The sequence below is a fragment of the Ranitomeya variabilis genome, chromosome 3, assembly GCF_051348905.1.
Source record: "Ranitomeya variabilis isolate aRanVar5 chromosome 3, aRanVar5.hap1, whole genome shotgun sequence".
Classification (NCBI taxonomy): Eukaryota; Metazoa; Chordata; class Amphibia; order Anura; family Dendrobatidae; genus Ranitomeya; species Ranitomeya variabilis.
In genome coordinates this window covers 700,370,135-700,396,487 of record NC_135234.1, presented here as the reverse complement: position 1 = coordinate 700,396,487, position 26,353 = coordinate 700,370,135, and the positions used below count along the sequence as shown (strand labels likewise).

Here is a 26,353-nt window from a genome sequence, read left to right as displayed (position 1 = left end):
TGCCGAATAGGAGGGAACCCGAGCAAATTCGCTTATCTCTACCAATGATCCAACATCCCAATATAGGTGGAGTGGCGGCCCCTAGCAGCCTCACTGTTCAGTGCCTGGCAGCCACGGCAGCGGCTGGATGTAAACAGAGCGGACCACCACTGCTCTGTCACCCTGCAGCCCCTCTCAGATAAAGAATTCGCCTCATACGTTCGAATAAACGTGAAACAATTTGCCCAGAGAACCCTTTTCAACATCACATACTTGGAGAACCTCTTTAAAAGGCGATACTTTTTTTGCCACGTACCCATGAGTTTAATGTATATATGCGAGGACGACTACATTATTCCAAACACTGTTATACACAAGGAAGGGGGCCTGATCAGAAAACTGGCACAAAACACTTTGTGTAAAAACTTCTGCAACTTTTCAATGGGGCGGAGCTGGGGATGTAGTAACATTGCTGCATGCGCCTTTTAAAGAGCCATTTCGTGACTTTAATATTGATGGCCTATCCTTAGGATATGTCCTCAATGTCTGATCGGAGGGGGTACGACACTCGCCACCTTCGCTGATCAGCTGTTCCCCATGTCTGTGCCGCCCGGAACTGCTCAGTTATGTAGCTGCACAGCTCCGTCATCGGAATAGTGGCCGCTGTCGGGTACTGCACATCCGCCAACTACTGATTTGTTTAGGGGGCAGATGTGTAGTACCCAGCCATGTTTCCCCCACCGATCAGACATTAATGACCTATCCTAAAAATAGGCCAATGTTAAAGTCCTACAACACGAATGAATTTGGCGCATCGTACGCTTGCACGTCCCTCATTATAGATTGGCGTACAAAATGCGAGTCTTAATGAATTGAGGGCCATCAGCTTTTTCACAATGGAATGCCAGGGTGCCAAACTCCACCGAGTGCATTCACCTGAAGCATCAGTACAGCTTCGATGAGTGAGCATATACATGTATGCATACAACGTAATGTATATAGCTCGGTACAAGACATGCACAGAACGCCACTGAATACCAGAAAAGCAGTTCTCACCGTTTCATGGGCCACGTGTTCAGCTTCTGTTTGTTGTACAGCAGGCGGTTTGTAGTGCAGGCAACGGATATTGATGGGTCAAGGCATAATGGTTCGGCAGTGGCCAAGATAAGCTGGCTCTCCAACTGCAGCTTGTCCTCCTAGATGGGGAGAACAATGGAGTAGAAAAATATTTAATGTCGACATTTTTATTTCAGACTACATTAAAAATATAGTTTAAAAGAAACGACAACACACTAAAATAGAAGATAAGATTGCCTAGATTCCCTAGTCATCATAGTCAGTGTTTTTCCAGAAAGGTATCTACAATGCACAGTGTCATTGGGTAGAGTTATCATTAATTCTGATTACTGGGGTATATCAACTGGGATCCCACCGACCCTTAGATAGGGGTAGCCAGTGGTCCTCCACTAGCCACATAGACTATGCAGAATACAGAGTGACACATGCGGTTCCAAAAAAAAAAAAAAAAAAAAAAACGGGGGGACCCCACATCATTTTTTTTTTCAATTACTTAATCATAAAAAGCTGTCCAATAAGCTCCATTGGGCGCCATTTTATTATGTGTGGGGGTTCGAGTAATTAGGTCTATTAACTGTCTAAAATAGCATGCAATCCGCGTGGCAAAAACGCAAAGTGTGCACACAGCCTAAAGGAGAAGGCTGGAGAAACGGCATCACACGGGACCCAACATATGGATTAATGTCAATGCCCCCATACAACGCCTAATGAATAAAGGAAGGTCTGGAGAAGAGATGGACAGGGGAGCGGACGAGAACACCGGCGATGGCGGCAGCAGAGATACGGGGAGGGCCGAGAAGAACAGGATTTCTTAACCCATTTCCAGTCCTTGTAATGAAGCAAAATGGCAGCTGGTAGGCCGCCAGTGGGCCGTCATGTTCTCAGATCGAATAGTGAGAAGTGTGCAATGAATCGGATTCACTACAAATTGGTTTGTTCATCTCTCTTCCCAAGTATATTGGAAACGTATGCAATTCCCCGAACATATTGGGGCAGATTTATAAAAAATGTCTTAAAGAAAAATCTGGTCTTATTGCCTATAGCAAACAAAATGAAAGCAGCTCCGTGATTGGTTGCTGTTGGCGACAAATACAGTTTCATAAATGTTCGCCATCAAAAAGAAAAACCTGCTCTACTTTCTCATTTCAAACCAATTACAGCGCAGCTTTTGTTTTGCTTTCTTCTTTTGTAAAATGAAAGCTGCACAGTGATTGGTTACTATAAGTAAGAGTTTATTTATTTTTACATTCAGTTTGATGAATCTTTTGCCATCAAATGTTGTAGAAGTCTAGAGAAACTTTCCGGCGGCTCTATTATAACCGGAGGAGCGGACTGCAATTATTCACCTCACAATCTTCATCCTCTCAGGCACTGCCCTTCCATGTGCGGTTCTGGCATTAATCTACTGTCAAAGCAACGGCACATTAATTACCGCCGACATTTGCCTCATGTCTGAGTGTATGCCAGTCTACAGCACGTGTGCCGCAGAGGGCGCCTCTCCAAATAAAATAAAGAGGTCATCGAAATATACAATGACGTGACCAGGGAAAACACGACAAGGCAAAAACACGTAACATCCCCAAAGTGAAAAAATTATGAATTATGGCACTGTGGTGCGGGCTCTGAAATGGTCTTACAGCGTATAAATGTATGAGGTGGCTACTCAAATGGGTTGGCTGCCATAAGGACTAGTCACAGACAAACAGCATAGGAGAATGGGTGCCGAAAGCTGGGGCCCAACCACAGGAACCACTGACCATCCTGAAATAAAAAGCATTGGTCTCATGTGCGCAGCACACTACAGCTCCATTAAAGCAGTGGGCAGCCTGCCTGTGATAAGCAATTTCTTGCCGATCTTGTGGAGAAGTGCCACGTTATGTTGTGTCAACCTCTTCGTGATGAGGTTACATGGCAGCCTCAGCCATGTGTCAGAACCGAAGATGGCACTATGCCGCGGCAATACCACAACATAGTGCCAATAAGTGATGTCACATGGCGGCCCACAAGTTAACACAACAAACAAGTCACAAAAAGTCAGATTCATTTGGATTTATAGTGACTTGCAAGCCACAATCCATCCCCATCCACTTGCACAACACGTTTATGAGCCTTAGGCTAAGGTAACACGACCGTCCTCTGCATTCGAGAAAATTGCTCCGATTATGCTAATCACACTCTGATCAGTTTGAAAAAAACAAGCAAACAAAAAAAAAAATAAAAAATTTTTATATATATATATATATATATATATATCTCCACATTTTCTATAAGATCAGTCAGCAAAAATCGGACTGCACTCAGATGTCATCAGAATGCGGTACAATGTTTTCCACAAACCCACAGACATGAATGAGCGAGCGAGTGCCATCTGATTCTTGGAGGCAAATCCGAGGGAAAAATATATTTTTTTTCTTAAAGTAGATAACCGGTAGGAATTTCTCTGTTTCATCTTATTGCAAAATACCACAAGATAAGCGGTGCAAGATTATAGCAGATGCTGCACCACCCGCACATTGACAATTCTAACCTTTTCAGCCAAGCAATCATGCGGATGAGTGACAAAATGTAATATCTATGGATGGCTAGCATTACACCATGTCATCTGCTGATACCTTAATAAGCCATGAGCCTCATCTTACATTTTTTAAACTATAGCAGGAAAATAATTGAAAATGGGAATTCCAATTTGTTTTTGTTTTTTTTGGCAACGAGGACCCTTAACCCCTTAGTGACGGAGCCAAATTTTTGAAATCTGACCAGTGTCACTTTATGTAGTAATAACTCTGCAACTCTTCAACAAATCCCATTGATTTTGAGATTGTTTTTTCATGACACATTATACTTTATAACGGTAAATTTAGGTCAATATGTTTTGTGTTTATTTATAAAAAGTTTCAAAAATTTTAGAAAAATGTTAAAAAATTTGCACTCTTCTAAATTTGAATGATTAGCTCTTTAATCCAGATGGTCATACCACAGCAAACCATTAATAAATAACATTTCCCACGTGTCGGCTTTACATCAGCGCCATTTGTAAAATGTTATTTTGTTTTGTTAGCATTTTATGAGGTTTAAAAATGTAGCATCAATTTTTCTTATTTTCAAGGAAATTTACAAAATTTCTATTTTTAAGGACTTATCCATGTTTGAAGTGACTTTAGGGGTCCTATATATTAGAAAACACCCAAAAGTGATATCATTTTAAAAACAGCACCCCCTGACATATTGAAAACTGATGTCGGGTAGTTTATTAACCCTTCAGGTGCCTTACAGGAATTAATGCAAGTGACATGACAGAAATCAAAAAGGAGATTTTTGTGTACTCACAGTAAAATCTCTTTCTCTTAGCCTCTAATTGGGGGACACAGGACCATGGGACAGGAAAAGGGATTCCTGTCCCATGGTCTTGTGTCCCCCAATGAGGCGACAGAGTAATGTGTATTTTTATCACCTAAATGTCGCTGACTTCTGAACAGGTTACAACAGCCGTCAGACTCTAAGGCCACTATTTGGTCATGAATTGCCATGGCAAACATCAGGACCACATAATCATGATCTGAGGGCACCAATTTGGATAAAGAGGAAACCCCTACACTCTGTTAACCATATATAATGATGTAGTCACTACTGACAGCAGCATCTAAGGGGTTAAACAGATTTGGATGGGGCAAACACTGATCGTGGCTGATACAGCAAGTTGTCAGCTATAGTGGACAGCCGACAGCTGCTGGATTGTCACCTGTATGGGGAGGCTATTCTTATATCTCAGGTCAGTTAAAAGACGTATTGGCGGTCGTTAAGAGGTTAATCCTCAAAAGATGCATATGGCTAGAAAAAGCCATTTTGACTGGGAAAGGCTATTTTTTTTTTAATTCATTTTCCTTTATTATATTTCTTCTATTTGCTCATTAATTTATTTCACACATTTATGCCCCCCATAAAGTTAGAAAAAAAATTGGTAGGCATTTCAACATTTAAATCCATTTTTATATTGCTGACTTTTCCTGTAATGGAGTCTGGTATTTCAGCCCCAGTTACAGAGCAAAATCAGCCTCATGCTTGGACAGCAGAGCTGACCTGGATCTGTTAGGACCCAGCTCCTCCTACTCAGAAATCGGTGATCACATGATCACTGGGTGATGGAGAAGGAAGCACTGGCAGTGCTTCCTATACTGTGCACACAGCTATTCCTTCATCAGAAGCAAAATTGCTACTCGCTGCTAAAAGGATCAGGACTGGTAAATTGTTGCTTGTGCAGAACACCTGAGTCACAAAGAGAATGGTGAAGTCTAAATAAAATTATACTTTCTAGAATAATCCTCAATAACCGTTTACGGAAAGTACACAGCTATCACTGGACCTGTCTAGAAACACAATATGCTACAATGTCAGATTCAGAGGTGGAAACATTTACCTGCGTCCATTTATGATTGTCACTGGTGATAGCATGTATGTCAGAAACTAGAGTCTGGGGAGCAAAGAAGACAAAAAAAAACATCATGTTTACATTAGCAAATAAGATTACAAGATTTTTTGCACTTCTTACGTCTTTCTGTATGTTAATATTAGAGGTTAAATGGGTTTTTCCATGCCAGGGCAACATTTTGGCAAGCATTGTTGCATGTCGAACCCCAACAGTGTGCAATGTTCACACTATTAGGACTCTGCTCCATTTGCCATCCGGAGCACTTGACCCATAACCGCTCATATGTAATTTGCATACTTGCAGTCACATGCCAGATTGCTGCTTTTCTGGCTTCTCAATGAGCCGAGAAAAAAAAAAAAAAAAAAATAGCAGGAAGACAAGTTAATCGGCCTGTGACTAGAACTATGCAAATCATATATGACTGGCGTCAAATAACAGACAAACATTGATGATTCCTTACAGTGTAAATATTACACACAGTTATAATTTAGCTGGAAAACCTCTATCATTTCAGAAATCCATTCTGTAAGAAAAAAAAATCTAATAAGATCTTCCCTCCAAAGAACAAACACATAACCCAGCAAACAGACCAGTCGCTATCAATATTTTGGCATCAGAATGACCGAACTGGACCTCCAGGAGAGAGGGCATTTTTCCTAAGGCTACAATTTGTATAAATGCCAGTGATGATTGCGACTGATTACAGTAGACATTGTACCCCAGAATGATAATAAAAAATAAAAATAAAATTGCATAGTTACAAAAAAAAAAAAAAAAAAATTACATTTCGTTTTTTTTTTTTTTCATTCCGAATATTATTTTAGTGACATAAAAAGAAACAAAACAAACCCCAACATACTATAAATGTTTGGTATTGGTGGAATCATACTGACATGGAGAATCAGCTTGCCCAGTATCTTCCCATATGAATGCAGTAAAAAAAAAAAAAAAAAAAAGAAAAAGAAAACGACTCCACTGCAGCCTTACAATTTTTCTTCCTGCTTTTCTGTATATAAAATGATTATTAACATTCAAAACTACAAACCATCCTGCAAAGAACAATACATACATATAATTGTATTTATAATGTGTGCAAACCTTAAAGCGCTTTGGAATATGTTGGAACTATATAAAATGAGATATATAGAATACTGTTAATGGGATTGCATAAAAAATGCATTATTAGTTATACTAGTATGGGGCTGTATAAAGTTAGCAAATAATCAAAGGACAGGTAATTAGTTTCTGATTTCTGGAAACTAGTGATGAGCAAACGTGCAGGGATAAGGTGTTATCTTAGCATGCTCTTGTGCTAATAGTGTGTCTTCGGTGTGCTTGAATAATATGTTAGAGTCCCCGCGGCTGTTTGATAGCCACAACACATGCAGGGATTGTCTGTTAGGCAATCCCTGAATGTCTTGCAGATATCGGACAGATGCGAGACATTCAGCCACGGGGCCTCAAAAATATATTCGAGCATGCCGGAGACACTCTTATCACCTGGGCATGCTTGGACAACACCTTATCCGAACACGTTCGCTCATCACTACTACAAACCCCACCGATCGAGAGCACAAAGACCCGAAGTCCTGCTTGAGTTTAGTGTTGGCCGCCACCACCACCACTTTATACATTGTAAATAGGACTGCCGGAGACAGGTCTATAACGAACTGAAGGTGTCCTACAACCAAAAGGGATCATCCAAAGAAAAAAAAAAAAGACATTCACACAATGGCTCATTTTCTTCCCTTCCACAACTGCTGTCCCAAACTTCAGGGCAGTAAATCACACACTGCATGGAACATTCCTCAGGGCCAGCACAGGGCCTTATAATCCCTACTGAAAACAAAAAAATCCACACTAAGGAAATAGTTTCATTTTAAAATATTGGCACCATCCTTCACTGCCTGCTCCCGGACTGAAAGAATAGAAGCTAAATGGATTACACAAGTAGATCTCACATTCCAAGATACATGAACTTATGGACTAATGTACGGCTACAGACACCACTGATGGAAGAAATATGGTAGTGTTCCTACTGGTTTCCGAGAACTTCATGCCTGAAGAGTCACGCAGGAAATTGATTAGAGGCTCACTGTTTCTAATAAAAATACATCGAGTTGCTGATTTTAGGTTTTCCATTGGACGGAAGCAAAAAAGAAAAATAATAGAAGACACTTCTTAAATCACTTTACGAAATTCTATGAATGCACAATGCTAACTACACAGAAAACTCACATGTGTAGGAGCTTTTGACTAGAAATAAAAGGGGTATTTTGGAACAAATGATCACTTATCCAATGGAGGCAATGACTGCTAGACACAGCCAGACTCCTCATAGAGAAGGCAGAGATGGTTTATTACTGTCGCTGCTTTCCCAAGTGATGTATGCGCAGCATATAGAAAGTGCTAACGTGCTTCCTCTTCTGAACCCAGGGGTCATGTGATGGCTGGGTGAAAGGAAGAATAAGCTGTCGAGTCCCAAGAAAACCAGATCAGCTCTGCTATACAGCCAGGAAGCAGAACGTCTCCTGTAACTGGGGATAATATGTAGGGGAAAATCAGGTAAAAAAAAAAATAATAATTGAAAAGTCCCTTAGAACTGTATAATCTGGGGTGGTTGAGAGGGAAACAATACAGAGAAAAAAAAAAATCTGTTACTAGCCTTTTTCTTGTTGAAACCAAAACCCCCCAAACATATGTCCAATATCTAAAATGAATGGTTAGAGAAAGAGGGACACGTTTTCAAGTGTATTTCAGTGGCCCTTTGCAGTCATTATAATAACATAAGAAAAAAAGACAAATCCTTTCCTTTCTCATGGGTATTGCTAAAAATCAGCAAATAAATAAATAATAAAAGAAGTATAAAAATAGTTCTATATACTGAAAATGTGCCTGGTCAGGAACAAGGGTGGGGGTGAAGTGGTCTAGTCTTGAACTGGTCACCAGAAAAAAAAAAAAAAAAAAAAAAACACTACCAACTTGCAAATATTGGGGCAATCTGCGGGTCCGAGTTAACAGTGTTATTAATCTGCTTGGTGCCCGCACTTAGCCGAACACTGCGGGGGGATTAACTTTATTCTCCCTGGCAGCAGTCCGGCTCCAGTCAGTGCTCTGAGAATACAGTGGTGGCCGGCTCCGACTGACAGCCAGCCCCAATACAGGGCCAGTGTCAGTCAGGGCCGGGGGGTGCTCTGTACACTCAGATCAGTGACTGGACCTGCGCCGGCGCTGCCCCTGTAACTGAAACTGGAACACTGTCGGGGAGAATAAAGATCATTTTCTCCCCGCAGCATTCGGCTAAGTGCGGGCGTCGGGCTGGTTGGTAACACTATTAACCTACAGATTAACCCCATATCTGCAGGTTAACGTTTTTCTGGTGACCGGTTCCCTTTAAGAACGGTCACCACATTAATTTTTAATGTCTTTACCAACGGAGCCGACCTGGTAACAGGTCCACTTCAAACAACTTCACTGGTCATCTATGCAGGAAAATCGAATTATTGCCAGGAGTCAACAAAATCTTATTTCTAATCATCTTTGTCTATTAATTTATAATTCAGATTACTATTTTGTTACTGATCCATGAACGTCAGATCCTACCATCCCGCAGCCAGGGACCATGAAAGGTGCCTGCACAATAGGAGATCCGAGAAGCTCTTGCACATGTAACGCTCACCTGCATAGTCGGCCTCAGAAGAACGTGCCTGGTTTGATACGTTGGTGATTTTAAGTTGCCAGATTGCCTGTAGTCCCGTACTTCAGCGATTACACACCCACAGTGGAAAATATTTACCTGGATAGAAATTATGTTATTTTTTTTAACCTCTCAATAATATATGTAAATATTAAAAACCTACACCCCATTGTTCTTTATCATACTTTGGTAAATTGTGAACCAAGCATCTAGTAGCCTCATGCCAAGCCTGGCATTATGGGTGTCATACTAGGTGCTTACCAGCACAGCATTTCCTCAAAATCTGGAATCCCAGGAACATGAAGCTTGCATATTTTAATACCCAAGACCAGGAATTTTATTATTAACCCCTTCACTACATATCACATGGTGCTCTTAGTGGGGAAACAGGTCATTGTTATATAGGCATTATCTGACTGTACAAAAGTTTCAAAGACATTTTTTTTTAAACAGCCTTTGGCTTGATCTCGCGCTACGCTGACTCGATGGATCAAAGAACTCTAGGAAGATCAATCTTGTGCAAGCCTAGATAAGTCCACCAGGTCTTCTCGACCATTATCTTGATTGTATAAAGCCATCAGGTTGCTGGTGTTCTTCTTCACCTTGTTCCTTCTAGTCCTCCAACCATGATGTTCTTCTCCAGCGGTTGCCCTCTTGATACGAGGTGTCCAAAGTAGGCAAGTCGTAGCTTGGTAATCCTTGCTCCGAGTGACATGTCTGGCTAGATTTGTTTCAACATTGATTTGTTTGTTCTTCTTGCCATCCTTGGTCTTGATAACATCCTCCTCCAGCACCACATTTCAATGGCATCAATTCTTCTTCTGTCTTGTTTCTTTATCGTCCATGCTTCACACAAACCCGTTACCACAGATAAGAGCAGACTATGAACGAGCCCTGGCTTCATCGCCAGTGAAATGTTCTTCAATATGAAGACCTTGTCCAGTGACTTCATTGTTGATTTGCCCACAGCTATTCTCCTCCTATTGAATTCCGATGTCGTCACTGCACCTTTACTGCGAGGTAAATATTTGGGTGCATATCTATATACCATGACAACTGCCTAAAAAGCAGTGGAGGTGAGGAACTTAATTTACTGGTCAGAGTCCCATTCTCTAAACACCTGCCTGAATAGTGATAACATTTGAAAAGCGATAAAAATAAAAAAATAAAAATCCCTCCTCAAGCAGCTAGCTGGGACCCAAAGATTTAGAAAGAAAAAACGGTAATTAGTTCTTACCGGTAATTGTATTTCCAGGAATCCACCTGACAGCACCATTGGAGGACGTCCTTCTTATCCGCAGTGGGACAGGAACCACAAGTTAAAAGGACCCTCCCCACTCCACCCACCAGTGATTTTCTAAGTACCACATCTGGATGGATGCAAAAAGAGAGTTTATTTACAATTACACACCAATGTTACATCACATTAGTCAGTAGTATAAGCTTGCAGTGGGAGGGAACTAGTAGTGCTGTCAGGTGGATTCCTGGAAATACAATTACCGGTAAGAACTAATTACCGTTTTCCAGTCCACCACCTGACAGCACCATTGGAGAATACCAAAGGATGTTTAGCTAGGGTGGGATTACTGCATGTAAGACTTTTCTACCAAAGGCTAATTGGTCTGATACGACATCTAATTTATAGTGTCTAGCAAAGGTAGAAAGACTAGTCCAAGTCGCCGCCCTACAGATTTGCTCAGCTGAGGCACCCCCCTTCTCTGCCCATGATGTAGAAATGGCTCGTGTTGAGTGGGCCCTAAGAGTGTCCGGGGGATCTTTCCCTTGGTTTGTATATGCTAGGCTAATCATGTTTTTAATCCACCTAGCAATGGTTGATTTTGCTGCCTTGCAACCCCTATTTGGACCACCGTATTGTATAAATAAGTTAGTGTCACGTCTCCAGCTTTCTGTCGCCCCCAGGTATTTTAGAACAGTCTCCCTAACGTCAAGGTTATGGTAGACCCCTTCTTTTGCGTTTTTAGGGTGTTGGCAGAAAGAAGGAAGGATTATCTCCTGATTTATATTGGTAGATGATACTACTTTGGGGAGGAAAGCTGGGTTATGTTTGAAGACTATTCTGTCGTCAAAGATTTGAAGATATGGGTTCTGGATAGAAAGAGCCTGCATCTCCCCTAGCCTTTTAGCCGATGTGATGGCAATTAGGAAGGCGGTTTTAAAGGAGAGACTGGCTATGTCCATATCTTCTGACAGTAAGTAAGGGGTTTTACACAAAGTGTTAAGGACCAGGTTTAGGTCCCAAGGAGGAGTTGATTTCCTCACAAGTGGCCTCATTCTCTGTGTGGCCCTGGAAAATCTCGCTATCCAGGGATGAGAGGCTAGTGATGTATCAAAAAATACACTAAGTGCTGCAATCTGTACTTTTAGAGTACTAGGCCGAAGGCCCTTGTCAAATCCGAGTTGCAGGAAATCGAGGATTTTAGGGATATCTGGTTTTGAAGTATCCACATGACCTTTTCCCAGAAAGGAACAATACCGCTTCCAGATCTTGTTGTAAATCGCCGAAGTCACCGGCTTTCTGCTTGCCTGGAGTGTGGTAATGACTTCCTCTGACAGGCCTCTGGATCTTAGGGTTTGCCGTTCAGGATCCAAGCAGATAGGTGCAGAGAGTCTGGATTCTTGTGGAACACCGGACCCTGAAGTAGAAAGTCCTGCCTGTTCGGTAGAAAGACTGGTTCTTCTGTTGACATCCTGGACAGTAGAGAAAACCAGCTTCTTTTCGGCCAAAAAGGAACCACCAGGATTATGGTTGCTCTCTCGTCTCGTATCTTCCTGAGTGTCTTCGGTATCAGAGGAAGAGGTGGAAATGCGTACAGGAGACCTTCTCCCCAATACTGAGACAAGGCATCTACTCCTGTGGCTCCATCTAGAGGATTCAGAGAAAAAAATGCTCTGATCTTTGCGTTTGACCTGGTGGCAAAGAGGTCCACCTGAGGTGTGCCCCATTTCTGGCATAGACCACTGAATACTTCCGGGTTCAGTTCCCACTCTCCGGGATGTACCGACTTTCGGCTCAAGAAATCTGCTAGCTGATTCTTGGCACCTTCCAGGTGAACTGCCGAGATGGATTTGACAGATCTTTCTGCCCACCTGAAAATCTGGTCTGCTAAGTGTTGCAGTGGTGGATGTCTCGGACCTCCCTGGTGTCTCAGAAATGCCACTGCTGTGACATTGTCGGACAGTATTCTCACGTGTCTGTCCCGGACCAATGACTGGGCCTGGCCCAACACTTTCCAGATCGCATACAGCTCTCTGAAATTCGATGATCTTGCCGCAATCTGAGGAGTCCATTCTCCCTGGTAGTATGTTCTTCCTATATGACCGCCCCATCCGTATTGACTGGCGTCTGTGGTAACCGTAACACAGGGATCGAGTACCCACGGTACTCCCTCTCTCAGGTTCCTCGGTGTGGTCCACCAGGTTAGGGATCTCTTCACCGACGGAGACACAAGCATCTTCCTGTCTAGGGAACTCTGTTTCCTGTTTCAGGATCCTAGGACTTCTCTTTGCAACTCCCGCGAGTGGAATTGGCTCCATTTCACACAGGGTATGCATGCTGTCATGAAGCTGAGTATCCTCATTGCCTCTCTTATGGAGGGGGTACTTCTTCTCAATTGATGGATGTGCCTCTTGCCTGTCTTATGGTAAAAAAGATGTTCTTAGTTTGGAATCCAAGATCACCCCCAAAAATTTTATTCTGGAATTTGGGACCAGGCAGGACTTTTTCCAGTTCACAATCCACCCCAGCTCCTGTAGGATGGAAAGGGTGAAAGTGCAGTCTATCTTGAGGAGTTTCTGTGATTTCGCCATTATCCAGAAGTCGTCCAGGTATGGGACTATGGTCACATTCTGATTCCTCAGATAGGCCACCACTTCCGACATCAGCTTGGTAAAGATCCTGGGCGCTGAAGCAAGCCCGAAGGGGAGACATCTGAACTGAAAGTGATGTACAATCCCCCTGTTCATTATGGCAAACCTCAGGAATTTTTGGTAGGAGATGTGTATTGGGACATGATAGTATGCGTTGCTTAGGTCTAGGGTACACATTACCATGTCTTTGTCTATTAGAGGCGTCGTGGATCTTATAAATTCCATCCGGAATCTTTTGTACCGGACCCATTTGTTTAATGGTTTTAAATTTATAATCGTCCGGGAGTCCCCGGACGGTTTCTTTATTGAAAATAAATGGGAATAATGGCCTTCGCCTCTTTCTGAGATGGGAACTGGCACAATCGCTTCTAATTCCAACAGCTCCTGGATGTTTGCCCACATGGAGAAGTCGGAGAGCGGGCAAGGTCGGGTTACTACAAATCTTTCTGGGGGACTGCCGGAGAATTCTAATTTGTATCCCTGTGCAATTACTTGTAGAATCCAAGGATTCTGGGACACCTTCTGCCAACCCCCTAGAAATTTCTGTAATCGACCTCCCACCTTTATGTAATTTATTTGACTTTGGTGTACCTGCACTAGGGAAGATAGAGTCTCTACCTTTTCCACCCTTGGGATAAGACCACCTCCCAGTCTTCCCTTTCCCCTTGTAGTCTGTCCTCTGACCAGGTCGGGACCTACGAAAGGGCTGATATTTTTTGGTATTCTCCTCAGGGAAACCCTTCTTTTTATCTGAGGCCTTTTCTAGAATATCATCTAGAATTGGTCCAAATACTTTATTTCCTGAGAATGGGATTCCACACAATTTATTTTTCGACTGGAGATCCCCCGACCAGGTCTTTAGCCATATGGCTCTTCTGGCCGCGTTAGACAGGGATTCGCTTCTAGCCGCAAACCGTACAGATTCGGCAGAAGCGTCTGCCATAAAGCCTGTTGCGAGTTTGAGCAATGGCAATGATTTAAGGATAACCTCTCTGGAAGTCTTGGCTTTGAGGTGATCCTCTAAATCGTCAATCCATAAGTGCATTGACCGGGCTACGGAGGTTGCCGCTATATTGGCCCGTATTATTGCCGCGGAGGACTGCCAAGTTCTCCTTAGCAAACCGTCTGCTTTACGATCCATAGGATCTTTTAATGCGGAAGAGTCCTCAAATGGAATTGAGGTCTTCTTCGCCACCTTTGCTAGTGGGACATCAATCTTGGGAACTTCATCCCACACTTTAATGTCCTCAGGGTTGTACGGCAGACGAAGTCTAAAGTCCCTGGGAATCACTAGCTTCTTCTCCGCTTCCTGCCACTCTTCCAGGATCATGGAACGGATGTGGTTGTTGACGGGGAAGACTTTTATCACCTGGGCATGTAATCCGCCAAACATCTCGTCCTGGATCGAGGTTTCCTCTGGTGTATCTTGTAGCTGCATGGTGTTACGTACAGCATAAAGAAGTTCATCTGTGTCTGCTGCGGAGAAGAGATATCTCTTCCCCTTGCCCACAGATCCGTCTCTTTCTTCCTGGTCAGAACCCTCCGAAACCTCACCCTCGGAGGAGGGGCTAGACTCCCTTGGCCTTTTCCGTGAAGTCTGCGGTTCTGACTGAGCCTGGGAAAGATTCAAGTTTGAGATAGAAGCCTGAACCTCCTGTCGAATCATGGTCCTCATGTTAGTAGTGCCGTCTGCTCATCACCCACAATTTTGGATGTGCACGATCTGCACAATGGTTTCCGCCAATTTTCTGGAAACTTAGTGGCACAAATCGGGCATTTATTCTTCCCCGACTTTTTCCTTTCAGTTGTGGGGATGGGAGGCTCAGCCTAGGGTAAATAGACATACGTGGCTGTAAGTAGAGGAGCAGGGGGGAGGGGTGGGCTTTGTGGTATGGCTTTTACATAGCCTACTCACGTGCCCCTGAAGCTGGTCAGTCCCCTCAGGTCTGGTAGTGTCCTCCATAAGGATAATAACACAATATAGCCGTGTACACCTTTGTCAGGATAGCCGGCGGAATAACGACCCCCATAATATGTTTATATAGGTTTTTACCTGGTTGATCCTGCCTCCTTACCGCGCCCCGCGCGGTCGACCGTGCTGAAAGGGGCCTTCCTGAAGGCCGGCGCCGCCGCTGGCATCCCCCGGTCCCATGCTCGCTGCGACCGGAAGTGACGCGGCCGCGTGTCCCGGAGCCGGCAGCGGCCTCCGCACAGAGAACCCTCGCCGAGAATGGCCGCGGCCGCATGCGGGAACGGCCGCCGCTCCAGCAGACAGCGCCCGGACCGAGAGCCCCAGCCTGGAGAAACGGACCTTAGCCCCAGGAGCAGCGCTACACTGGGGAGGCTGAGGGACCCCCATCGCAGGTATCAGCCGCAGATATCTTGCGGCGGGGAAGGGAAAGGCTGGGCCCCCCGATCCCCACCATCTGCACAGCACCGTCAGAGGCTACGTCTTGCAGTTCCTATCCGCAGTGGGACAGGAAAAACACTGGTGGGTGGAGTGGGGAGGGTCCTTTTAACTTGTGGTTCCTGTCCCACTGCGGATAAGAAGGACGTCCTCCAATGGTGCTGTCAGGTGGTGGACTGGAAAATAGACATTTTATTGGGAAACTTTTAAAATCTGGATGTACACAACGACTCATTTGTGAAACTTCTATGACGGCAGCATCTAATCATAATCTACAGCCAAAAGAATATCAAAAGATTAAAAACCTGAGCCTTTTCCAGAAGGTCTACTAAAATTGGTGGCAATTCCTCTGCATCTATGTAGTCCAACAGCTCTCCTTCTTCATAAGGCAGCTTGATGGTTTCCGAATCTGAAAAGAAAAAAAAAAAAAAGAAAAATGCAACTTGATTAACAATGGGAAAAAAAAGAAATCATTCTACTTTCAAATTATTTTAGCTTTATCTTTCAGGAGACATAAAATAAAGCCATATTCATCTTCATATTAGAGTTAATCCCATGCTATCAGCCATTTCAGTACTAAAAAAGGTCTGCAATAAACAGGTGATTATAATTCACTAGATGGTGGCCCGATTCGAACGCATCGGGTATTCTAGAATATGCATGTACACGTAGTATATTGCCCAGCCCACGTAGTATATTGCCCAACCATGTAGTATATTGCCCAGTTACGTAGTATACAGCACAGAGCCACGTAGTCTATTGCCCAGCCACGTAGTCTATTGCCCAGCCACGTAGTCTATTGCCCAGCCACGTAGTCTATTGCCCAGCCACGTAGTCTATTGCCCAGCCACGTAGTATACAGCACAGAGCCACATAGTATATTGCCCAGCCACGTATGTCACAGGTTAAAAAATTAAAAATAAACATTTACTCACCTTCCGAGGGCCCCTTGTAGTTCTGTCGCCTGTGTGCGGTACAGGCAGCAGCTTCCAGTCCCAGGGTGTGATGACGTCGGTCACATGACCGTGATGTCATGGCAGGTCCTTCTCGCAGACCATCCTTGCCACTGTAACCTGCCGCTTGCATGGACCGGTCACCGGAGCGTCGCGAGGAGCGGGAAAGGCGGCGGAAGGTGAGTATATAATGATTTTTTAATTTTTTTATTATATTAAACAATAGATGTCTTTACTATTGACGCTGCATAGGCAGCATCAATAGTAAAAACGTGGTCACACAGGGTTAATAGCGGCGGTAACGGAGTGAGTTACCCGCAGCATAACGCGGTCCGTTACCGCCGACATTAACCCTATGTGAGCCGTGACTGCGGGGAGTATGGAGCGGGCACCGGGCATTGACTGCAGGGGAGTAGGGAGGGACTAATCGGACTGTGGCCGTCGCTGATTGGTCGCGGCAGCCATGACAGGCAGCTGGCGAGACCAATCAGCGACTTGGATTCCATGACAGACAGAGGCCGCAACCAATGAATATCCGTGACAGAAAGAAAGACAGAAGGACAGACAGACAGATGGAAGTGACCCTTAGACAATTATATAGTAGATCCCAAAAATCTGGCAGCTTTTTTTAAGCCATACAGGACATGCTCTCGAATTCTTCGAAGTTAGATCACTGAGAGAAACATGAAGTCTGTTGCCATTAGTGGTTTTCCACGAGTCAGATACCTGATCCGTTCTTGCCCCGGAGCATTAGGGAGTAGCCTTCATTTCCAGGGTAGAGATTGACCACCAAGCAGGAGAGAGACTCTTGCGCTACGAGCTTCTCCAGGAGATTCACATTTCGTCTTAGCTTCTGTAGAAGAAAAATTCAGAGAAAATGACTGTCTCATCTAGGTTAAAGTAACATTGTTCTGTCTTCATACACGTTGATACGGTGTGTGATCCGACATACGGCATAAACCACTTCTGTCTCCCAAATAAGCGGACTGTTCTCTGTAGTCTAACTTGTTTATTGGTAAACATGAGCGTGGTAAAACTAGAAGAATACAAATGATATGTATAAGTATTGGGCTAAACGATAACACAACTGCAACTAACAGGGAAACATACAGTATGGTGCAACCTCTACATAACTACATACAGCAGATTTCTGGTAACCACATTTCCTGTGTACTGGCTGCTATACAGTAATCACATTCTATAGAACAATATATTACCAGAACAAGGATCGCAATCTTACCGGATAAACTAACCAGGGTGGCAGGTAAATGAAGTAGTTCCAACACAGCTGAATAACACGAGTGAACAGGAAATACAAGAGAAAAGGCTGGGGAATTCCCCAATCCCATGATGCTTTGCTGAAACCCACAATGCAACACTCTATTATTCATGGAAAACACAGGTTATAAATTTATCCACCACTGGGTGGTGCTATAACACAACAAAACCAGAACTATAATAATAGTTAACCTTTTAATGCTTGAAACGAACCCCTGTCCTTCATTAGGAAGGGCAGAACACTCCCCGCTTGGCATCAACCGATGCCACCTACAGGTTCTTTTGGCGAAAACAGTAAGACGAGTTCCGCCACTGGTCTGAGGAATAGTTTGCTTTCCCCGGACTTGCCTACTTTGACCTCGACCTTACGGATCTTCCCATCTTTGCTTGGGAATACTTTAGTGATGAGGCCTAGTGGCCACTCATTACGGTGTGACTGGCTGTCTTTCATGAGAACGACATCACCGGTTTTGATGTTTGGTTTGTCGGTCTGCCACTTCTTCCTTGGTTGTAAGGTGGAGAGGTACTGCTTCCTCCATCTGTCCCAGAAGGTATTGGAGAGACTTTGGACTTGTCTCCACTGTCGTCTGTAGAGGTCCTTGTTGCTAAATTCTCCAGGTGGAGCGCTGAGAACGCTGGCTTTCTGAGTAAGTAACATGGCAGGAGTAAGAATGGTCGGATCCTCAGAGTCACTAGAAAGTGAAGTCAATGGTCTGGCATTAATGATGGCTGAAACTTCTGCTAGGAATGTGGTCAAACTTTCATGTGTGAGTCTTGCACTACCTGCTTGCAAGAAAATGGAGTCGAGGATTCTGCGTGCTATTCCTATCATCCTATCATCCTCTCCCAGGCACCTCCCATGTGAGAAGAGTGTGGTAGATTGAAAGTCCAGGTACATCCCTGCTCACTCAGGTATCTTTCCACACCGGTGGTGTCTAGGTTGGAAGGGATTTGAAGTTCTTTCACTGCTCCTACAAAGTTGGTACCTCTATCGGAGCGTATGTGCTTCACGGGACCTCTGATGGCGATGAAACGTCGGAGTGCATTTATAAACCCTGAAGTGTCCATGGACTCAATTACTTCAATGTGGACTGCTCTAATGGACATACAGGTGAACATAACAGCCCAGCGTTTGGCATTGGCCTGGACTCTTCTAGTGTTCCGTGCAACCACAGACCATGGCCCGAATACGTCCAGTCTGACGTTGGTAAATGGAGGTTCTGTACTAAGTCTGTCTGGTGGGAGATTGGCCATCTTCGGCTTTTGAGTCCCGCCACGGAGTTTGCGACAAATCACACAATTGTAAATGAGTTTACTCACGCATCGCTTTCCATATCCATAGTCCAGCAGTTCGTAGATTTCCTTCAGTAAACAGTCGTCCCTGATGTTTCACCAAGACGTGGTGGTGTTGCACAAGCAGGGTCGTGACATGATGATGTCCAGGAATTATTATAGGGTGTTTCTCCCCAAATTCCACTTCAGCTTCTTGAAGACGACCTCCAATTCTTAACAGCCCATCCTGGTCAATGATTGGATCAAGCTTCTTCAAGACACTATCTCTAGAAACAGGTTGGCCTTTATCGAGGTTATCTATTTCTTTGGCGTAGCATTCACGTTGTATGGTACGGATTATAAAGTTCTTGGCATTTTCCATGCTTGGAACGGTAAAAGCAAGCTTGCAGTGGTGCCAACCTTTGCAAGGTTTCTGGATGGCGGGTGACGTTGACTTGTAGGATCGAGCCACATGAATTAAACAAACGAGGGCACGAACAAGTGAGTCCCAAGTTGAGAACCTGTTGAAGCGGTGGGATTTGAGGTGATTGTCTTTAGTCACAGTACGTAGAACGGATACCTGAGGGCGGATTTCCTCATCTGCCTCTGGATCCACCAATTCAAAGATGTTTGACTCGTCCACATATGGCGTCGAACGGTATAAGAATGTAGGGCCGGTGAACCAGGTTGTGTCCTTAAGTTGTCTTGCTTCAACGGATCTGGTTGCGTGGTCCGCCGGATTGTGGTGCGTGGACACATAGTGCCACTGTTTAGGTTTGGTGGATCTCCTGATCCTTAGCACCCGATTGCTGACATAGACATAGAAGCGACGAGTTTCATTACAAATGTACCCCAGCACTACCTTGCTGTCAGTGTAGAACTCAACTTCTTTGATTTCCAGGTCCATTTCTGTCGAGATAAGCTCAGCTAACTCTACTGCCAGCACAGCTGCACAGAGTTCCAGTCTGGGTACCGTGTGTTCACGAAGTGGGGCCAATTTTGTCCGGCTCATAACAAGCCTTACGTGGCATTGTTCATTGATGTCAGTTGTTTTCGAATATGCCACTGCTGCAATTGCCTTGGTTGAAGCATCGCAGAAGATACAAAGCCTTTGCACCTTGATTTCTGATGAAGGCACAGAAGCATATGGTTGTGCCACGTAGAGACTTGACAGGGTTTCTAAAGAATTTTTCCATCTTTCCCACAATTCTTTTTTATCGCTGGGAAGCGGATCATCCCAATCGGATGTCTCTTGGGTGAAGTCTCTCAACATCATTTTACCTTGGATAGTTACAGGGGTTACAAATCCCAGAGGATCGTACAAGCTGTTCACAACGGACAGGACGCCTCTACGCGTGAAGGGTTTCTCTTCTTCGCTAATCTGGAAGGTGAATGCATCCTTTTTCAAATCCCAGAGTAGACCCAGGCTCCGCTGCATGGGAAGGGAGTCTGTGCTTAAATCCAAGTCTTTTAAATCGGTTGAGTAATCTTGAGAGGGAAAGGCTGCCATTAGTTTCTGGCTGTTGGAAGCAATTTTGTGCAACCTCAAATTGGATGAAGCGAGCATTTCTTGTGCCCTTTTCAGGAGACTGACTGCCGACTCCTCTGAGGGTGTGGATTTCAGGCAGTCATCTACGTAGAAATCCTTTTCCACAAAAGATCTTACATCCGATCCATACTTTGCTTCACCCTCTCTGGCCGAATGTCTAAGGCCATAGATAGCGACAGCAGGGGAAGGGCTGTTCCCGAAGATGTGAACCTTCATACGATATTCCACGATGTCCTTGTATGGGTCATTATTGCGGTACCAGAAGAACCTCAAGTAGTTTCTGTGTTCTTCTTTAACAAGGAAGCAGTGAAACATCTGTTGTATGTCGGCCATAAATGCTACTGCGTCTTTGCGGAAACGAAGAAGTACTCCCAGAAGTCTGTTGTTGAGGTCTGGACAAGACAGGAAGACGTCGTTTAAAGAAACACCTTCGTATCTGGCACTTGAGTCAAATACCACTCTTATCTGACCTGGTTTCTTCGGATGATACACGCCGAAAATAGGTAAGTACCAACATTCCTCGGAATCTTGAAGTACAGGTGCAATTTCCGCGTGGCCACTCTGGAATATTCTCTCCATGAAGGTAAAGAAGTGTTGTTTTGTTTCTGGTGCCTTCTGCAGTTTGCGTGTAAGGGAGACAAATCGACTGTAGACAAGTTCTCTGTTGTTGGGTAAGCGTTGCCTCTGTGGTTTGAATGGTAAAGGTGCGACCCAACTCTTTGATTCATCTCTTACTATCTCTCGCTCCATGATGTCCAAGAACAGTCTGTCCTCTATGGACATTGCTACCTGGTTGTCTTCTCTTTTCCTGTGGAAAACTGTGCACCCTATATGATCTTGCTCACCGTCGCATGCATGGTCTTCACAGGAAGGATCAGCTAACGGACAAGGTGGAGGGGTGTGGTGTGGCAATTCTTTAACCAGGAAACTGCTCTCGCATGGCTGGAAGAGAGACGGGCGTCCATTTTCGAGGGTATTGGTGAGCATGCTGTTGACTGATGTCGGCCTGTGTGCTCCACCCAAACAGACATCTCCCACAATGACCCATCCTAGGTCAAGTCTCTGAGCATATGGGGCGTTTTGTGGGCCGTTGATCTGTCCTCTAGCCTTGTGGACCCGTAGTATGTCTCTTCCGAGAAGTAAGACAATAGGAGCTCCTTGGTCGAGCTCTGGTATCAGGTGAGCTATACATCTCAAGTGGGTGTGATGAGCTGCTACCTCTGGTGTAGGTATCTCAGACCTGTTGTCTGGAATCTGGTTGCACTCCAGTATTGATGGCAAGGATAAGCAGGTTTGACCGTCTATAGACTCTACTTTGAATCCAGTTGCTCTCCTCCCCGCCGTCTCGACAGTACCTGCACATGTCTTCAAGGAGTACGGAGAGCCGGGACCAGCAATGTTGAAGGTGTCGAAGAGAAAGGATTTAGCTAGAGACCTGTTGCTCTGATCATCCAAGATTGCATATACCTTGATCGCCTTATCCCGTTGGCTTGCTGGGAATACTCTGACAAGACAGATCTTTGAGCAGGATCTTCCTGCTACGAGTTCCTTGCAGATTTCTGTGCACCGAGAAGTGACCACTGGGGTGTCCACGTCGGGGTCCGTCTGTTTTTCGGCAGACTCTTCTACTCGTGACGATACCCCTGAGGGTGGTCCAGGATGTAAGGCCGTGTTGTGCTCCACACTACTACATTCTGTGCATTTCACACTGGTTTCACAGTTCTTGGCGAAGTGTGAGGTTGTCGCGCAGCATCTGAAGCATATCTTGTTTTCCTTTAGGAAACTCTTACGGTCTTCTAGAGACTTCTCCCTGAAGGCTCTACATTTTAGGAGAGGATGAGGTTTCTTGTGTAGGGGGCAGTGTTTGCTGAGATCCTGCGGTTTGTCCTCTTCTGGAGAAGACTTACTTGCCCTGTAAGGAAAACCTGTGGAGGTAACATTAGTTTTGTGGACTGCCACTGGTGTTTTACTGGGTTTTACACCAGAGGCAGCGGTACATGACATAGTGAAATCGAAACTAGGGTCATTTCTAACTTTAGCCTGCTGAGCAACAAAGTCTACAAACACCCTGAAAGGAGGAAATGGTACCTTATGAGCCTGTTTGTAACGGGACCCGTGACTGACCCACTTTTCTTGTAAGTTGTAAGGGAGCTTTTGGACAATCGGGTTGACACCTCTGGCAGTGTCCAGAAATGCCAACCCTGGTAGATCACCTTCTGCCTGAGCAGCATGTACCTCCATTAACAAGTCGCTCAGTTCCCTGAGCCTTTGATAACCCTTATTTGCTATCTTGGGGAAATCATCAATTCTTTTATACAAAGCATTTTCTATAGCTTCTATTGACCCATAACATTCTTCGAGTCTCTCCCACACCATACGAAGTCCTGTGTGTGGGTACTTTATGTTAATGTTCCTGATTCTTTTGGCGTGTTCAGCTGACTCGCTCCCAAGCCACTTAACCAGAAGATCTAACTCTTCACTACTGGAAAGATGCAAGTCTCTGATGGCATTCTGAAAAGAGGCTCGCCATGCTCTGTAGCTTTCAGCTCGATCAGTGAACTTTACAAGTCCCTTGGTCACCAGCTCCCGGCGGGTAAAGAACCTTGCAAAGTTCATAGTGGCGGAGTCTGTGCCGACGTGAGCTGGTGTGCTGTTGTTATGCAGTGTTTGTGGTGCATCCTCATACCTGGTAGGAGCTTCTGGCATAGGAAAGTCTGTATAAACCCGTTCAGTGGCGAAGGGTGTCCCTGTCAGTCTGGGTGGAGGCCGTACCTTCTGTTCCGTAGGACGGTAGTGGTGATCAATGTCGTTTCGCAGTATACTTTCCTGCTTCCAGTACGGTGTTTGGAGGAAGGATCTCTGGTAATCTGTATAGGCTGGTTGGTGTAACGGATCAGAGTTGTCTTCCACTTTGGAATGTTGGCGGACATATTCTGTGACGCGTTGAGCAGGGTCCTGATGATCAAGGTCTGGTCCGCGTATGTCGCTGCCTCGCTCGGATTCAGGAAACTCCACGGCTTCTAAAAACTCAGCTTTGGCTATTGCGGCTGCTGCTTCTTTTTCAGCGGAAAGCCTTTCTAAGGTCGCTTGCAGGCGGGCTCTTTCTGCTTCTTGTTCTGCTCGCAGGCGGGCTCTTTCTGCTTCTTGGCGGGCTCTTTCTGCTTCTTGGTCTGCTTGTCTTAACTTTAACTGCATCTCTTGTGCAGCGAAGGAGGATCTCACTTTCGCCGCCTCAGCTTCTGCTCGGGCGAGGGTGGCAGACCTTTTCGAGGAAGACTTGCTAGAGCGGCTTGTTTGGGACCTCGTCCTGAGTGAAGATGTTTGACTTGCAGACATTTTATGTCCGTTTGCAGGCTGTAGGACGTCTCGGAGCGGGTAGGGGTGACTTCAGCGTGGACTGAGACGTGTGGTGCTTGGTGGGCTGCACTCTCGGTACTTGTGACTGTATGGCGGCCGCTGTGGTATCTGCAGGCAGTGCGGTGTGGTACAAGCGGCTGTGTAGGTGGTATTTGCTATCGCTGGCGTCTAGCCTCCCTTTACTGTAATCCCGGCGCCTAGCTACCGTTTTACTGGCCTCCGCTGGTATTTAGTCTCCGTTTTACTGTTCTGTCTTCATACACGTTGATACGGTGTGTGATCCGACATACGGCATAAACCACTTCTGTCTCCCAAATAAGCGGACTGTTCTCTGTAGTCTAACTTGTTTATTGGTAAACATGAGCGTGGTAAAACTAGAAGAATACAAATAATATGTATAAGTATTGGGCTAAACGATAACACAACTGCAACTAACAGGGAAACATACAGTATGGTGCAACCTCTACATAACTACATACAGCAGATTTCTGGTAACCACATTTCCTGTGTACTGGCTGCTATACAGTAATCACATTCTATAGAACAATATATTACCAGAACAAGGATCGCAATCTTACCGGATAAACTAACCAGGGTGGCAGGTAAATGAAGTAGTTCCAACACAGCTGAATAACACGAGTGAACAGGAAATACAAGAGAAAAGGCTGGGGAATTCCCCAATCCCATGATGCTTTGCTGAAACCCACAATGCAACACTCTATTATTCATGGAAAACACAGGTTATAAGTTTATCCACCACTGGGTGGTGCTATAACACAACAAAACCAGAACTATAATAATAGTTAACCTTTTAATGCTTGAAACGAATCCTTGTCCTTCATTAGGAAGGGCAGAACAAACATTTCTCTTTAAATTAACACTTTGCCCTACAACTTAAAACAGATCTGAAACCAGATTTCACAACACAGATAGTATACATTAAATAGATTTCTTACACCTTATGAGGTTGGTGTATTTACTGGGAAAATCCATGTCAAAATTGCTGCATTTTAAGGATATCAAAATGAGCATTTAAAAAGTCCAACTGCAGAGTTAGGCTACTTTCACACATCAGGTTTTTGCAGTCAGGCTTAATCCAGCTAAATTTAAAAAAAACGGATCCGGCAAATGTTGCCGCCGGATCCATTTTTTTCCCATAGACTTGTATTAGTGCCGGATTGCGCCGGAGGACATTGCGTTTCGTCCTGTTTTCGCCAGATCCGGCAATTCTGCTGTTTCGGGTTTCTGGAAAAAACGTCCCTAGCACTGTTTTTTGTCTCCGGCGAAAAAGCCGGAAGTGCCAGCTGTTTGCTAGAATGGAAGCCTATGGGAGCCGGAAGGTGATGGATCCGTAAAATGACGGATTCCGGCGCCAGATTCCGTTTTGTTTTTTTTTAAACTGAGCATGCTCCAATTTTTTTTATCCAATTATCTGGATATGCTAGCTGGATCCATAGAAAAAAAAAGGATCCGTCGCATCATTTTTTCACAATCTGAGCCGGATCCATTTTTTCGAACTTTCGCCGGATTGTGCCTGATGCAAAAAACCTGATGTGTGAAAGTAGCCTAAGAGCTCATGAGTCCAAGTGCTTTCAGTCTCTGACCACCCAGCCTGACTGGACTGCTGCAGCTCGTACTTAGCAGTGTGAGATCTCAGCAGCTGGGAGGACATTGAGGAGCTGTCAGTCAGGCTACGTTGGAGGAAAACAAGACATGTTTTCAATGTACGCCAGACCCATCTTGGCTATGTCCAGATATAGGGAATGCTCAAGTTGTAATAAGTGTACAAAAGGCACAACGCTCTCAGAGTATGGCAATACTGCCACAATACGAGGCATCAGAGGAGTGTCTGATCCAGCTCCTTCACGGCATTTATTCTCCAGCACTCAGGTTTAAGTTGCAGTGAACAGAGAGATGCTTTATAGTCCTCCCTTTGGTGACAGACATGGTGTAGTCTGTATAACTACCATAGGTATAATGTCGTAGCTAAATAATATATCTATGAAGTTGTGGATTATATTGGAATCTGCAGTGGAGCTGGAGGTGCGGAGGAGATGGATACGCAGAGCTAAGGACAAAGTTTCAGTATAACCTGGAGTATAACCTGGATGTTCAACTGCTGGGCTCAAAATGAGCAAGGGCTTAAATAAATAATATACAAGTTTCCCTAAATAATCATCTCCTCCTGGAGGATCAAACACCAGAGGTTCAATGCGTCAGGTTCCTTTTGCCTCTGTTTACATTGACTTCCATTCTTCAGCGCCGAGACAGCTTTGACGGATGGATCCATTTTGAAATAGATCCCAATGACTTACAATCGGCCGGTCAACTTATGTTCTAATATTTCATAACTGTACTATTTTTATATTAAAAAAAAAAAATAGAATGAAAACCAATGGACATCAGCAACTATTTGGCCTCACAGAATGACAAAAAAACAAACAAAAAAAAAAACCTGCATATTCTTACT

The 26,353-nt window shown here is 44.5% G+C and overlaps 1 protein-coding gene across 3 annotated transcripts in view; it reads right to left on the bottom strand.

Annotated features, from left to right (window-relative positions):
* SUPT20H (SPT20 homolog, SAGA complex component) overlaps positions 1-26,353 on the bottom strand; it is an 87,802-nt gene that overhangs the window by 43,871 nt on the left and 17,578 nt on the right. For all 3 annotated transcript variants that reach the window (XM_077298195.1, XM_077298193.1, XM_077298194.1), the window contains exons 6-10: positions 17,154-17,280; positions 15,780-15,883; positions 9,162-9,278; positions 5,471-5,524; positions 1,036-1,175 (exon numbers count right to left, since the gene is read on the bottom strand). In XM_077298195.1, the coding sequence (XP_077154310.1) occupies positions 1,036-1,175; positions 5,471-5,524; positions 9,162-9,278; positions 15,780-15,883; positions 17,154-17,280 (542 nt within the window). The remainder of the gene's footprint in view (positions 1-1,035; positions 1,176-5,470; positions 5,525-9,161; positions 9,279-15,779; positions 15,884-17,153; positions 17,281-26,353) is intronic.